The sequence below is a fragment of the Electrophorus electricus genome, chromosome 21 (genome assembly GCF_013358815.1).
Source record: "Electrophorus electricus isolate fEleEle1 chromosome 21, fEleEle1.pri, whole genome shotgun sequence".
Lineage (NCBI taxonomy): Eukaryota > Metazoa > Chordata > Actinopteri > Gymnotiformes > Gymnotidae > Electrophorus > Electrophorus electricus.
Genome location: NC_049555.1, coordinates 6,668,836 through 6,682,332, shown reverse-complemented (window position 1 = coordinate 6,682,332; position 13,497 = coordinate 6,668,836). Strand labels below are relative to the sequence as shown.

At 43.6% G+C, this 13,497-nt stretch overlaps 1 protein-coding gene across 4 annotated transcripts in view; it reads left to right on the top strand.

The window, feature by feature from the left end:
* Positions 1-13,497, top strand: part of il1rapl1b (interleukin 1 receptor accessory protein-like 1b) — a 295,493-nt gene that overhangs the window by 126,850 nt on the left and 155,146 nt on the right. For all 4 annotated transcript variants that reach the window (XM_027011408.2, XM_027011407.2, XM_035520914.1 and 1 more), the window contains exon 3: positions 6,659-6,938. In XM_027011408.2, coding sequence (XP_026867209.2) covers positions 6,659-6,938 — 280 coding nt within the window. The remainder of the gene's footprint in view (positions 1-6,658; positions 6,939-13,497) is intronic.

Sequence of the window (13,497 nt, the reverse complement as noted above, 5' to 3'; positions counted from 1 at the left end):
GATGGAGAAAGCCAGGGTTGGGTGAAATTGGGCATGGGTTTTATCTCCATGGAGATAACAAGTGGGAGGAGGGGCTACATGCATTTGAACTGAAGGTAATGAAATGCACTCATCATGATCACATCTGCTACCGTACCTGGATCAGGGCTCTTGGGCTTGAGAATCACAAGCATATGCAGCACTAGCATTTCATACTGATCTGGATCAGGATCAGGATTCAAGCAGTGCCCTGTTTTTAGGAGTTCTAATGCAACTGCCACTTCAGTGAGGGGTTATTAAGAATAATTACAATGCTTTGCATCATGCACATGCACAGGTGAACAACTAAAATTGGCTGAAATCTTTAAAGCTGACACAACACACATGCAAATGCAAGCACACACACACACACACACACACATATGAAGTAAACTGAGATTGGCAAACCTCACTCAGCAGTTTCTCCCCCCCAAAAAAATAGTATTTATAGAGACTGTGTGTGTTTGTGTGTTTTATGATTCTAAGTGACATCGTTCTCTAAGAAATGGGCTAGATTAGCTTCCATCACAGAGCTAATTTCTTTCAGTGACAATGTACACACACCACACATACACAATCACACAGTTTCTAAAGGGGTAATTTTTTCTGAAAATTTGCCTGGGTGTTAAAGTAGTGTTAGTGATAATGCACTGTGATTTGGGATGTGGTGTGTGTGTGTGTGTGTGTGTGTGTGTGTGTGTGTGTCGGCCCCTCTGCCTGCCAGCCATGTATTTATTGCAGTGTTGAAGTGTAATAGAGGAGCATTATCATGCTGGGTGGCTCCAGGGTCAGACAAGTCTCTCCTCTCTGACCCATCAGGCATGAGTCCACACAATGGCAGACACAATTCTCTCCATTACGGTCCCTCCCTCTCTCTCTCTCTCCCTCTTCCTTTCTCTCTCTGTCCCTCCTTTCTTCCTTCCTCCCCTCTGCATTCACATGCACACACACACACACACACACACACACATGACGTATGCTAACTTTCGCCACCTTGCTCAGTTGTGCACTCTTTCTGTCTTTCTCTTCATCTGTCTATCCACTGCATGGTTTCACATGTTTTGCATTACCATGCAGAGAGCTGGTCAACCTCATTGTTCCAATGTTGGTCTGATTATGCTGTTGTCTTCTGGGAAATAACTCTGTTTAACGGTTCATATGTTGGTCTGCTGCTCAGAGCTCATATGGGAATAGATTCTCCACTACAGATCCTGTTCTCTGAGGGAACTGTAGCTAAACTTGGATCAGTGAGAAAGGGCAAACATAAATCAGCACATACTTATCATCTGTTGCCAGAGACTACTGTGACAATGCAATTCCTCCAATCAGAGTCATCCACCATGCATATCTCTGCATAAGCAGGCAGCATGGGCCACGCCCCCTACATGCGTGGAACACTTCAGAACTCATGTTGGGGAGGGGGGGATGTTAATTGTGTTTAATCAAGCTTGGCTACGTATTTATGTGCTACTAGCAAGATTATACAGTTTTCTCTGGCATTAAAATGGACGTGAAATGAATGGTAAGCTTCAGCACTCAGAATATGAGTTCTGAGCAGCTGTAATAATTATGAGCAGACATGAGCAAAATGGCAAGAACTTCATAATCTCAATTTCTGTAACTGTGTTAAAACATCCTCATGAAAGTCGTCCAAATGAATCAATTTTCTCAGGAATAAATATTTATATACTGATCTAACCCCCCCACCATCATCAACCCCAAGCTCATTAACACCATTACCACCAACACCACCCTCACTATTACCACTACCACCAACACCACCCTCACTATTACCACTAACACCACCCCACCCTCACTATTACCACTACCACCAACACCACCCTCACTATTACCACTAAAACCACCCCACCCTCACTATTACCACTACCACCAACACCACCCTCACTATTAACACTAACACCACCCCACCCCCACTATTACCACTACCACCAACACCACCCTCACTATTACCACTAACACCACCCCACCCTCACTATTAACACTAACACCACCCCACCCCCACTATTACCACTACCACCAACACCACCCTCACTAGTACCACTAACACCACCCCACCCTCACTATTACCACTACCACCAACACCACCCTCACTATTACCACTAACACCACCCCACCCTCACTATTACCACTACCACCAACACCACCCTCACTATTACCACTAACACCACCCCACCCTCACTATTAACACTAACACCACCCCACCCTCACTATTACCACTACCACCAACACCACCCTCACTAGTACCACTAACACCACCCCACCCTCACTATTACCACTACCACCAACACCACCCCACCCTCACTGTTACCACTACCACCAACACCACCCCACCTTCACTATTACCACTAACACCACCCACCCTCACTCTTACCACTAACACTACCCACCCTCACTATTACCACTAACACCACCCCACCCTCACTATTACCACTAACACCACCCCACCCTCACTGTTACCACTACCACCACCCCACCCTCACTATTACCACTACCACTAACACCACCCCACCCTCACTATTACCACTACCACTAACACCACCCCACCCTCACTGTTACCACTACCACCACCCCACCCTCACTATTACCACTACCACTAACACCACCCCACCCTCACTATTACCACTACCACTAACACCACCCCACCCTCACTATTACCACTACCACTAACACCACCCCACCCTCACTATTACCACTACCACTAACACCACCCCACCCTCGCTGTTACCACTACCACTAACACCACCCCACCCTCGCTGTTACCACTACCACTAACACCACCCCACCCTCACCATTACCTCTACCATCTTTACATTTTATATTCTTTTTTTCTCCTTTTCTCCCTCCCTCTCTCTCTCTCTCTCTCTCTCTCTTTCTCTCACTCCCCTTTCTGTGCTTTAACTACTCAATTAAATCGCTGACATTTTCACCATCACAGATGAAAAATCAATTGCTCACCCGCAGGATGTTTTGATAACTTTGATTCCACACTTTAAATGGCACCATCAGGACCAAGAGCCCAAATGGTCAAAGGCCTCTAACAAAATTATCCAAAATGTTACATTTTGGGATTTTATATAGCAATAATCTGAAATTAAATGAAACAATAACTTTAAAAAGCATATAAGTGATTATTTTATTTTAATATATTTGTAATATGCTCCTACTTTATTTGCCTCAACTTTACTTGGTTAATAAGCTCTTCATGTGGTGTGTTAGAACGGGACCATTCCAACCTGCATTCAGAACCACGCACAGATCGCACCGTCCTAATCCCAAACCACCTACCCTGAACCCAGACCACCCTGCCCTGCACACAGACCCTCCCAGCCAGCATCCACACCACCCTGCCCTGCACACAGACCTGCACACAGACCTGCACACAGCCCTGATGTTCTGATGAGGCATAATCTCTAGCTATTGTGCGTACCTTGATGGGTCTGACATTGGGCATGAGTAGTGCCATGGACAGAGCTGGCACAGTGGGCAACCTGCCATGCCACACAGACAAGACACTGCCCATAATTAAAGAAGATATTTATGTTTTATCCATCTGAGCCACTGCTTGGTTCAGTTACAGATTGCAAAAACACTTTGAAGTTATTACTGCAATGTGCATGAAACATGTCTTAATTAGCCACAGTCTGATTAGCAGTTATCCACCCACATACAACACCACCGCAGAAACCACACCCACTACCACCATTGCCATGGCAACAGAGATGTGTAACACTTTAATAAGTTCTTCTTCTCAGTTCTGTTTGAAAATGTCATTACTGCACCCAGCTGCACTGTCAGGGCGGCTCTTAGTTTTATTTTCAGTTGCACATTGACAGATTCACAGTGGGATTTCTCGGGTTTGGTGGCTTTAAATCTAATTCAAAGGTAACAAGGCAGTTCCTACCTCTTGGCTTCTCTCTTTGATGATGGTTGGCCCATTTTTGTAAACCACCTTTGTGGAGAATACTGCCGTTTCTGGTTGTGGACCAGGAGCTTCTAAATGATTTTGTTGTGCTAATGGTTGTGGATGATGTCTTGTGCTTTATGAACTAATGTACAGGTTGCTCCATTGTCTAAAGACTCACGTCTCTAAGACAGCAGTGAGTGATGACTCTGCTGTCAAAAGACTCGCGACACTTTGTAGTGCTTCATTGTGAGTGTGTGTTCTCTCTGAAAACTCCTACCTACAATTAATACAGAAAACACTAAAAACCAGAAACAACTCGAAATATATATTTCATTTGAATAGAATTGTAATATGCTCCCACCTTCCCTGCCACAACTTATTACCTGACTAATAAGCTCTTCGTGTGGTCTAAATAGGTGTTGTTAGAGCCAGAGCATGCTGGGATAGATCACTTCAGCAGAGGAGCATGCTGCGATACACTGACCCAGTAGTACTTCATATTTAAAGTGTCTGAATGGGTTTTCCCAATTTGAAACCTCCTCACTACAATTAAAACAGAAAATACCAAAAAAAAAAAAAAAATACAAAAACCTCTGCATAAATAAATCAGTTTGATTGACTCTACTGAAAGTAGCAGAGATGAATAATGAGACATGCTTTCCCTTTTGTTAATTAGCTGCTGAGATGTTTCTTTTGTAAATAAAACATTCGGGGAGACAGAATTAGCCCAGCCTGTTGAGCTTTCTGCATCTGGTCTCGCCAGCTGCTCTGGTGAGTAGTGGAACGAGGGATGAGGGTTGGGGGAGGTGAGGCGAGGGATGGAGAGTTTGGGGAGTAGAGGCGGCGTGAAGAATAAGGGGTTAGGTGAGGTGGAGAAAGGTGTCTGAGGGAGACAGAGTGGGAGATTGAGGGCTGAGGGAGTGGGGGGATGGGGAGGCAGAGGGAGAAATGGAGGTTGAGGAGGGGAGTGAGGGATGGAGGTTGGGGAGTAGACCGAGGAATGGGGGTTGGGAAGTGGAATGAGTGATGGAGGTTGGGAAGTGGAGCGAGTGATGGAAGTTGGGGAGTAGACCGAGGAATGGGCGTTGGGAAGTGGAACGAGTGATGGAGGTTGGGAAGTGGAGCGAGTGATGGAAGTTGGGGAGTAGACCGAGGAATGGGCTTTGGGAAGTGGAACGAGTGATGGAGGTTGGGGAGTGGAAGGAGGGGTGGGGTGACGGGAGGCCGAGCGAGGAGCTTGGCAGTGAGGGAGACAGGAGAACCAAGAGTGAGTGTGTTATCACTGTCGACACTGTCATTAGACACCAGGGCAGTGCGCAGCAGTCCACAGGAAATAGAGCAGGAAGTGGGAGGGGCTTAAGTACTGCTTCCGAAGGTTGATGGGATGTGACGATCCCCACAGCTGCAAGCCAATGGTGGAAATAATGGGTCTGCGCAGACTTAGATGAACTCATATAGGACAAACTGTGTGGCACATTGCTATTGTATGAAAACACTGATCTGAATATCTGAAAGGCTGGTTCGGTCTCTCCTCTTTACCTCTGCGCTCCTGCACTCCTGTGCTCCTGGGCCTGAGTGCACACCAAAGGGATAGAGCCACAGAGTTCTGCTTAGTGGAACGAAAATGCAGGAGTCTAACGAGAAGGGGCAGTGGCTAGTGGCTCGGTGTGTTTGGATTGGTGCTCTGGGCTGTCATATACCTGATCTTTCACTGTCTGGGTTGGGCATGTCCTTTCCTCCGTTTCTTAGGTCATCTAGCCAGACTGGTACTTTTCTTCTTATTCCAGGCATTCTCCATATTTCACACTCTCTCTCTCTCTCTCTCCCTCTCTCTCTCCCTCCCTCTCTCTCTCCCTCTCTCTCTCTCTCTCGCTGTCTCTTGCTTTCTCAAACTCTCTCACTGGGCTCACTGTTTGTGTCTCCTTTCTAATGGCCTTTCTCATGCATATTGTCTGTCTCTTCCTACTCTCTCTGTCTCTGTTGGTCTCTTTCTCATGCTGTTTCTCTCTCTCTCCATATTTCTTTAATCTATTTCTTTCACACTATCTATCTATCTATCTATCTATCTATCTATCTATCTATCTATCTATCTATCTATCTATCTATCTATCTATCTATCTATCTATCTCTTTGTTTGTTTCTCTCCATCCATCCATACACACACACACACACACACGTACACACTCGCTCTCGCACACACACACACACACACACACACACACACACACACACACACACACGCACGCACGCACACAGCCATTTACTCAAACACATGCATATACTTAAACATGCACACACAGTCTGAGATGAGCCTGTTAGTCTCCATTGTCTGCGTCTCCATCCCGCTGCTTTGCTGTTTTGTTTGGTCCTGAATGTTGACACTCATTGGGTGAATCTGCCTCTGAATTCTGCTGTGCTTTTTAACTTGAAACACTTCTGTAAAAGCCTAAATTACAGTGTAATTTCTGTATGATCTTTTACCATGAAAGGTAATTAAAACGTGCTGTTATTCTCTTTAACATGCCTGGCCCTCAAGGTTTTTAAATATGTTGATTAACTAAATTAACTAATGTTTTTAGATTCTAAACATTCAATTATCAGCTCAATATTAAACAGTTTGAAGGGGCAGGAGATGGAGGGGGTCCTCTGGGATTGTTATTACATGGTTAGTACGACTTTACAACTCTGATATTCTCTTCTTTCTTTGATTTACAGTGGACGGCTGCACGGACTGGTCGGTGGACTACTTGAAATACAAAGTGCTTCTTGGGGAGCCAGTGCGGATTAAGTGTGCGTTGTTTTATGGATATATCCGTGCTAACTACAGCCACGCACAAGGTGCTGGCCTCAGCCTGATGTGGTACAAAAGTGCAGGACACGGAGACTTTGAGGAGCCCATCTCCTTCGACGGCGTCAGGATGAGCAAAGAGGAGGACTCCATCTGGTTCAGGCCAGCAGAGCTTCAGGACATCGGCCATTACTCCTGTGTGTTACGGTACGTAGCCACGCACCTGGATATTCCATCACGCATACACACAAACACACACACACACACACACACACACACACACACACACAGACACACACACACAGGCTACGTTAACAGAGAAGCGTAATAGCACTCCTCATTGGGTCTTTTCAAAAAGTCTCACACACACACATGCACACACACACACACACACACAGAAGCTATGTTAACGCAGCAGAGCAATGGCACTCCTCATTGGGGCTGTCAGCAAAGTTCTGAACATCTCACACACACTCACACACACATCCACACACACACGCACACACACACACACACACACACACTGTGCAGAACCTGAGAGCAAATTCAGTGCATTTGGGTTGTTGGTTAAAAAAGAGCGATGTATAGCTAGTCTCCTCACTGTACACATGACATAGCACAGTCAACCTATCAGTCACCTCACTGTACATATGACATAGCACAGTCAACCTCTCAGTTGAGGCTACTTTGATCAGAGATTAAACTAAACCATCATAAATTAACTGAAGCAAAACATAAAAGCAAAAATTATGAATGGGTTTAAAAGGAATTAAAAATACTGATAAACAAAAACAAACTTTATAAAATAATTTTATGGAAATCCCCTTCTTTGATACAAACTTTCCCCATTGCTGGGTGCTTTATTTAAGGTGAGCAGAACGTCCCTACTTTTAGGATGGTTGCACAACAGCATCCATTATGAGCGTAAAACGTGCAGACAAAGAAAGAGAAGCAATCGCGAGTTTCCAACATGAATTCAATGACCGAAAATGGTCATGAAACTAAACGGGGCTTAAATAAGACAAAAACGTAATAAAAACCCCCAGGTCGTTTGGCTACTGACGGACAACACACTCACCTGAGGGAGGAGTGGACTAGCATAAACAAGAACCAGTGACAATTAACATAACAACGTAAACACAACTCCACATGCATAACTGCTATCAGGTGCCGATAGCCGTTAGTAGAGGGCGGCACCATGACAACGTCTTCAGTGAGGTAGTCATAGTATGAGAAGTTACAAAATAATCTGCATTACACAGCATTGAAATGCATAAAATAAATCCATAAAATGGTAACTGCAAATTTAAGGAGATATTTAATGAACACTCTCCTCAAACACTGAGCTACTTCACTGCAATAATGTGCTATAAATTAAATAATGATTTCCAGTAATGATTGGCTCTGGTGTTCTGTGGACACACAGTCGGCATGAACACAAGGCCGTTAAAAAAATTTTTTTTGACTGGATAAATAATTTACACGAGGTTGCACGACAGGTTACAGAAATGTAAATATAATTGGTTAATTGGACTCAAAAATGGAAAATAGAGGTATCCTTGGCGACTAATGTGTTCGATTTGTCTCAAGGTAGCTAACAAACAATGCAAGATTAAACATGTGTCTACTTGATAAATATTTAACTCTAGAATTTTCTCACTCGATGGGTGAGTGCTGGCCCTGAGCTAGCTAGAATGCTACATTTGAAAATATCCAATTAGCTAGATAAGGTTAGGGATTAACCTCAATCTAAAGCCAAAAAGAATAATATTGTCATTTCCATACATGCATCTCAATCTAATAATTAATCTAATACATTTTGGCCTAGTCCACACTAACACTGGTCTTTAAAAAAAGACATCTGTTTTGCTCATTCATCCTCTCTAAAATGCCATTTCCCACAAATGAAAGTATATCAAAGTGGGCAATTCTAAAAATGCAGCTCTGGTGGTGGTGTGTGGATAAAGGAAAACATACATTTTAGAAAACACTTACATAAGGTTGTCATGTGACTTCCAGAGTTCCACAATGGTGGAACCCGTTGTCATGCTGATTACTGAAGTAGGTATTTTAATTTCATGTTTAGCTGCTCAACTATGGAGGTTTTTTGTTTTTTTTTTAGGGGGGGGGTTAAATTAAATAAATATCTATATATACAGCATCATTCGACAATTAATAAATAATAGTAAAATTAAAAGTGTTTAAAAATGATTAAATATGTAATTAAATAATGAAAGAAATGCATAGATAAATTAATAAAGTATTGTAGTTTTCAATTATATGTGTGCATTTATTTAACTATTTATTTCAGTGACCTTACCAACTGCAGGAATTAAACCTTGAAATAAAACTTGTCAGTTTCACTCTTCAAAATACAGAGATCTTGGTGTTTGGTTAAGCAGTATGAATGACCCACCTTTTTTAGTTTAAATACATACATTCTTGTTATTTTAAGTAAATAAATAAATACCTTAACTGCTCTAAGTGAATGTGTAATAGTGAAATGCCTCGTGATCATTAAACCAGACAAGCTGTCTGTCTTTTTTTCCCTCACAATCTTCTCACCACTTCACCATGTGGGCAGCTGCGTTGCACATGACTACAGAGTCCTGTGGCGGCAGTGACACAGACCCCACAGGTCACACACTGCGGATGCTCTCCGTTCACCTTTCCCGTCGTTTTTGTGTTCTGTTGTGGATGGGGAAGGTCTGGAAAACAGAAAACTGAAAATGCTGGTACAGCCAAAACACAAGAATGCCACAAGAGTTGACCTGTGTTAGTTTGACTAGGCCTTTAAATGCGTTTGGCTCTTACCTTTTAGAAGCCTCGTATGCCCAGGCATACCAGTGTAAGGGCGAGAGACTGTAAATATTCTTGATGACACAATACAAAGGGAAATTGTCCTACATGTATTTTTGCGTTGATGCAAAGTAATTAACAATTCATTGTTTCAGTAATTCAAAAAACTTAGTTGCATTTTTATAGTGCTAGCTGAATGTTATTATGAGTTAGATGTGTGTTAGCTGATAATTAGCTGAGAGTGAGTTAGCTCAGTGTTATCTGAGTTAGCTGAGAGTGCTGGCTGTTAATGGGAGCTTTACACTTAGAGTGCTGGCACTCTTTTGGGAAGATTAGAGTGCACTTGTATCTGCTTGTGTGGATGTGTGTTTGCTGTGTAATCCATTGGCTGTGGGAGGCCTGTTGGGTCTTCTTCCTTACTCTCTATTTCAACCTCTCTCTCTCTCTCTCTCTCTCTCTCTCTCTCTCTCTCTCTCTCTCTCTCTCTGTGTGTGTGTGTTTGTGTGTGTGTGTGTGTGTGTGTGTGTGTGTGTGTGTGTGTGTGTGTGTGTGTGTGTGTGTGTGTGTGTGTGAGTGTGTGTGTGTGTGTGTGTGTGTGTGTGTCACGCTCTGAGCAGTGCCGTAAGAAGGAAGGGTTACTGGAATGCTTCCCCATGAATCATGGGGCTTTAGAGTTCTCCTGTGCCTGCTCATAATGAGGAGTACTGTACAGAGGAGTTGCTACCAAAGGCCTGTGCCAAAGCACAACCCCGCCTTAAATTAAACACACCCACCCACCTCACTTAACACGCCCCCGTCTCATTTAACATGACCCTGCCTCACTTAAAACGCCCCTGCGACACTTAACATGACCCTGCTTCACTTAACACGCCCCTGTCTCATTTAACATGACCCTGCCTTACTTAAAACGCCCCTGCCACACTTAACGTGATCCTGCTTCACTTAACACGCCCCCGTATCACTTAACATGACCCTGCCTCACTTAACACGCCCCCCCATCACTTAACACACCCCTGCATCACTTAACACACTAAATTAATTATCTAGGGAGCTATAAGGCATTAAGAACCATTGACAGATTTGGCAGATTCGAAAGTGCATAAGGATTTTGCACAGAGACACATAGTGACGTTTTCGTGTATGTGTGTGAGTGTTTGTGTGCACGTGTTTGTGTGTGTATGCAAGATAGAGAGAGGGAGACAGGTATAGAGAGAGTAACATTGAGCGGTGATTGTAAACCTTGTGATTGTGCTACTCCTGTCCCCACGGTGAAGCACTGTTCATCTCTCACAACGCCTGCATGATTTGCACAGATGAGGTGCGAGTCAGGATCACCTCTCTCTGCTCAAGCTGCCTGCCAGAGTCTCTGCTGAAGCTCTGTGTCATGCAGCAGTTGGAGCTGACCGGTAGAGTAATCCTTCAGCCTGTGTTCAGAAATGTCTGTATGTCCTCTCGGACTGTGTTTAGTAATCTCTCTGTATGTCCTCTCAGACTGTGCTCAGTATTTTGTCTGTATGTCCTCTCAGACTGTGTTCAGTAACCTGTCTGTATGTCCTTTCATTTACCAAGCTGAACTCTCAGGTTTGTTCTTGGGAACAAATGGTGTCATGTTGAACTAGATCTAGAAAAGCAGCTAAAATGGCAAAACGGAATAAACAGTCCATCCAGCCTCTGAACCCTTTGTGTTCAGATAATGATTTACTCGTATGTATGTAATACGGAATGAATCCATGTGCATTTCAGTGTGTCTTCCTTCTATATAAGTGTGAGTCCTTCTATCCATGCATGACTCAGTCACATCCATCTACTCGGGAGAACCCCCTCCCCTCATCCTTCTGGCCCAGATGTTGAGTAATCAGACTGAAAGTATGGGTAAAAGATTAGATACACTTAAACACTTAAAATAATTATGGTCAACATTTACTTTGTTTTGGTCTCTGCCTGTCTCTGCTCTGTCTATTTCTCTGGTCTGTCTCAGTCTCCGCTCTGTGCCTGTATGTGTCTCCCTCTCTGCTCTATCTTGATCTCAGCCTGTGCTCTGTCTCTATCTCTGTCTCTGTATCTGTCTCCCTGACTGCTCTGTCTGTCTGTGTGCTGTCTCTGCTCCATACCTGTTCTGTTCTGCCATGTGGCCAGTAACACTGAGAGAATAAAATGTTCAGACTTGGGTCTACTGTTTTACTGCTACAGTATGGTGTCAGTGTGAGCTACTGCAAGTAAAAGAGGACAAAAAAGATTTTGCAAGATGGTTGGATCAGAGAGTGAGTTTGCATGAGCAAACATCATCTTACTAAACATCTCTCTGAATGTTAAGTTGGCCAACAGCATATGGGATGTGTATCCTAAAGTCCCTATGCTACAGTTGAATGGGTAGTGTAACATGGAGCGAGTGATAGACAAATGCATACGTTCAGAAAAGTGAGATTTATTATGGGCAAACCCAGTATCAGGAAGATATAGACAGTCCAGGGTCAATGAGCCAACTCGAAGAGAGGGGATACAGGCTACAGTACAAACAGAAAAAAAACAAAAGAACAGGCAAACAACTGAAAACAGGCTACAGAGAAAAGGACTAAACAATACAGATAAAGAAAACAACAGGGCTAATGCCCAACAGTGCGAATAAACGACAAACAACATAGGCTAGGGCGACAACCAGTGAAGAGACCGAACAAACACAGGGTTTAAATACATGTACTAACGAGCAGGAAACAAGAAACAGGTGAAACTAATGAGGGGCGGAGAAAAGGAAACTATGGAATGGAACCAAAACAAGAATGCATGCGGAAAAGAAACCAGGAAACAAACAAAGACACAAGACAGGGTTGCCTTGGTGACAGGGACACTAGAGAGGAGCCAACCATGACAGGTAATCTCAAATCCTAATGTTAGGTTTAAAGTTATCTTATATCCTGGGTTCCACTGCTAGATTTCATTGGAAACTTTCTGGTTTTGTAGTTTTATCCGCACTCTTGAATGGTGCCAAGAACTCACCTCCCAGTGCAGCTACCTGTTTAGGTGTGAGCAATCACCCATTAAACTAGACATTTGCTAATCCTTAATTATATATGAATCAGTTATTGATTGTGTGATGATCTGAGCTGAGCCCCTTGATTGAAATAAGGCAGAGGGCCAGTGATAGCCACGCCTCCCGCGTGGGAAGCTGTGATCTGACTGGATGATATGGAATGATGGCTAGAGCTTCTTCTGTCTCCATGGGAGATGCCCGCTCTTGCAATTCGCTGAACTCTCTCTGAGCGGCTGCAGCAGGGTCATGTTAGCCCACCAGTGGCTGTAAAACTGAGACAATCATATATTATATGTATGCATAATTATATGGTAATAACTTATTAACCTCTGAGGTAAAGGGGTTCTTCTTCTGAAAGCCTCATTAGGCCACTTCATTAATAGGAACTCTTCTTTCAGAGCACTCTCTTTCTCTCCTTCTTTTCTCTCTCTCTCCCTCCCTTTCTTCAGAGGCTGATGGAAAAAATGTAATGTTACACGCTTCATCCCCTTGCTGAGTTAACCTTCTATCTGAACTAAAATGCGCTTTGATCCAAACCAAAAAATTACAGGAACCATAAAGCAGAGAAATGTTCATTTTTTCTGGCTAACTGAAACCACCGTCACCTCTGCCACATCTGTCACCTCTGCCACATATGTCACATATGTCACCTCTGCCACATCTGTCACCTCTGCCACCTCTGTCACCTCTGCCACATCTGCTTGTACAGGTAAATGACATTCAGGTTGGCTTTGATGCAGTCCAACTCTCAGAATATATCTTGTTTCTAGTATCTGTACACACATCCAGTATAGGTCCGTCAGCGCACTTTCATTTTACATGACTCATAACATAAACGCTTTATTCTGTCTCGGCAGACCAGCATCCGATCTTTTAAACTGGATTTCCACATCTCCCCTCTTGCCGTAGTTAAAGCTGTTGTAAATTCATTTCTTATTA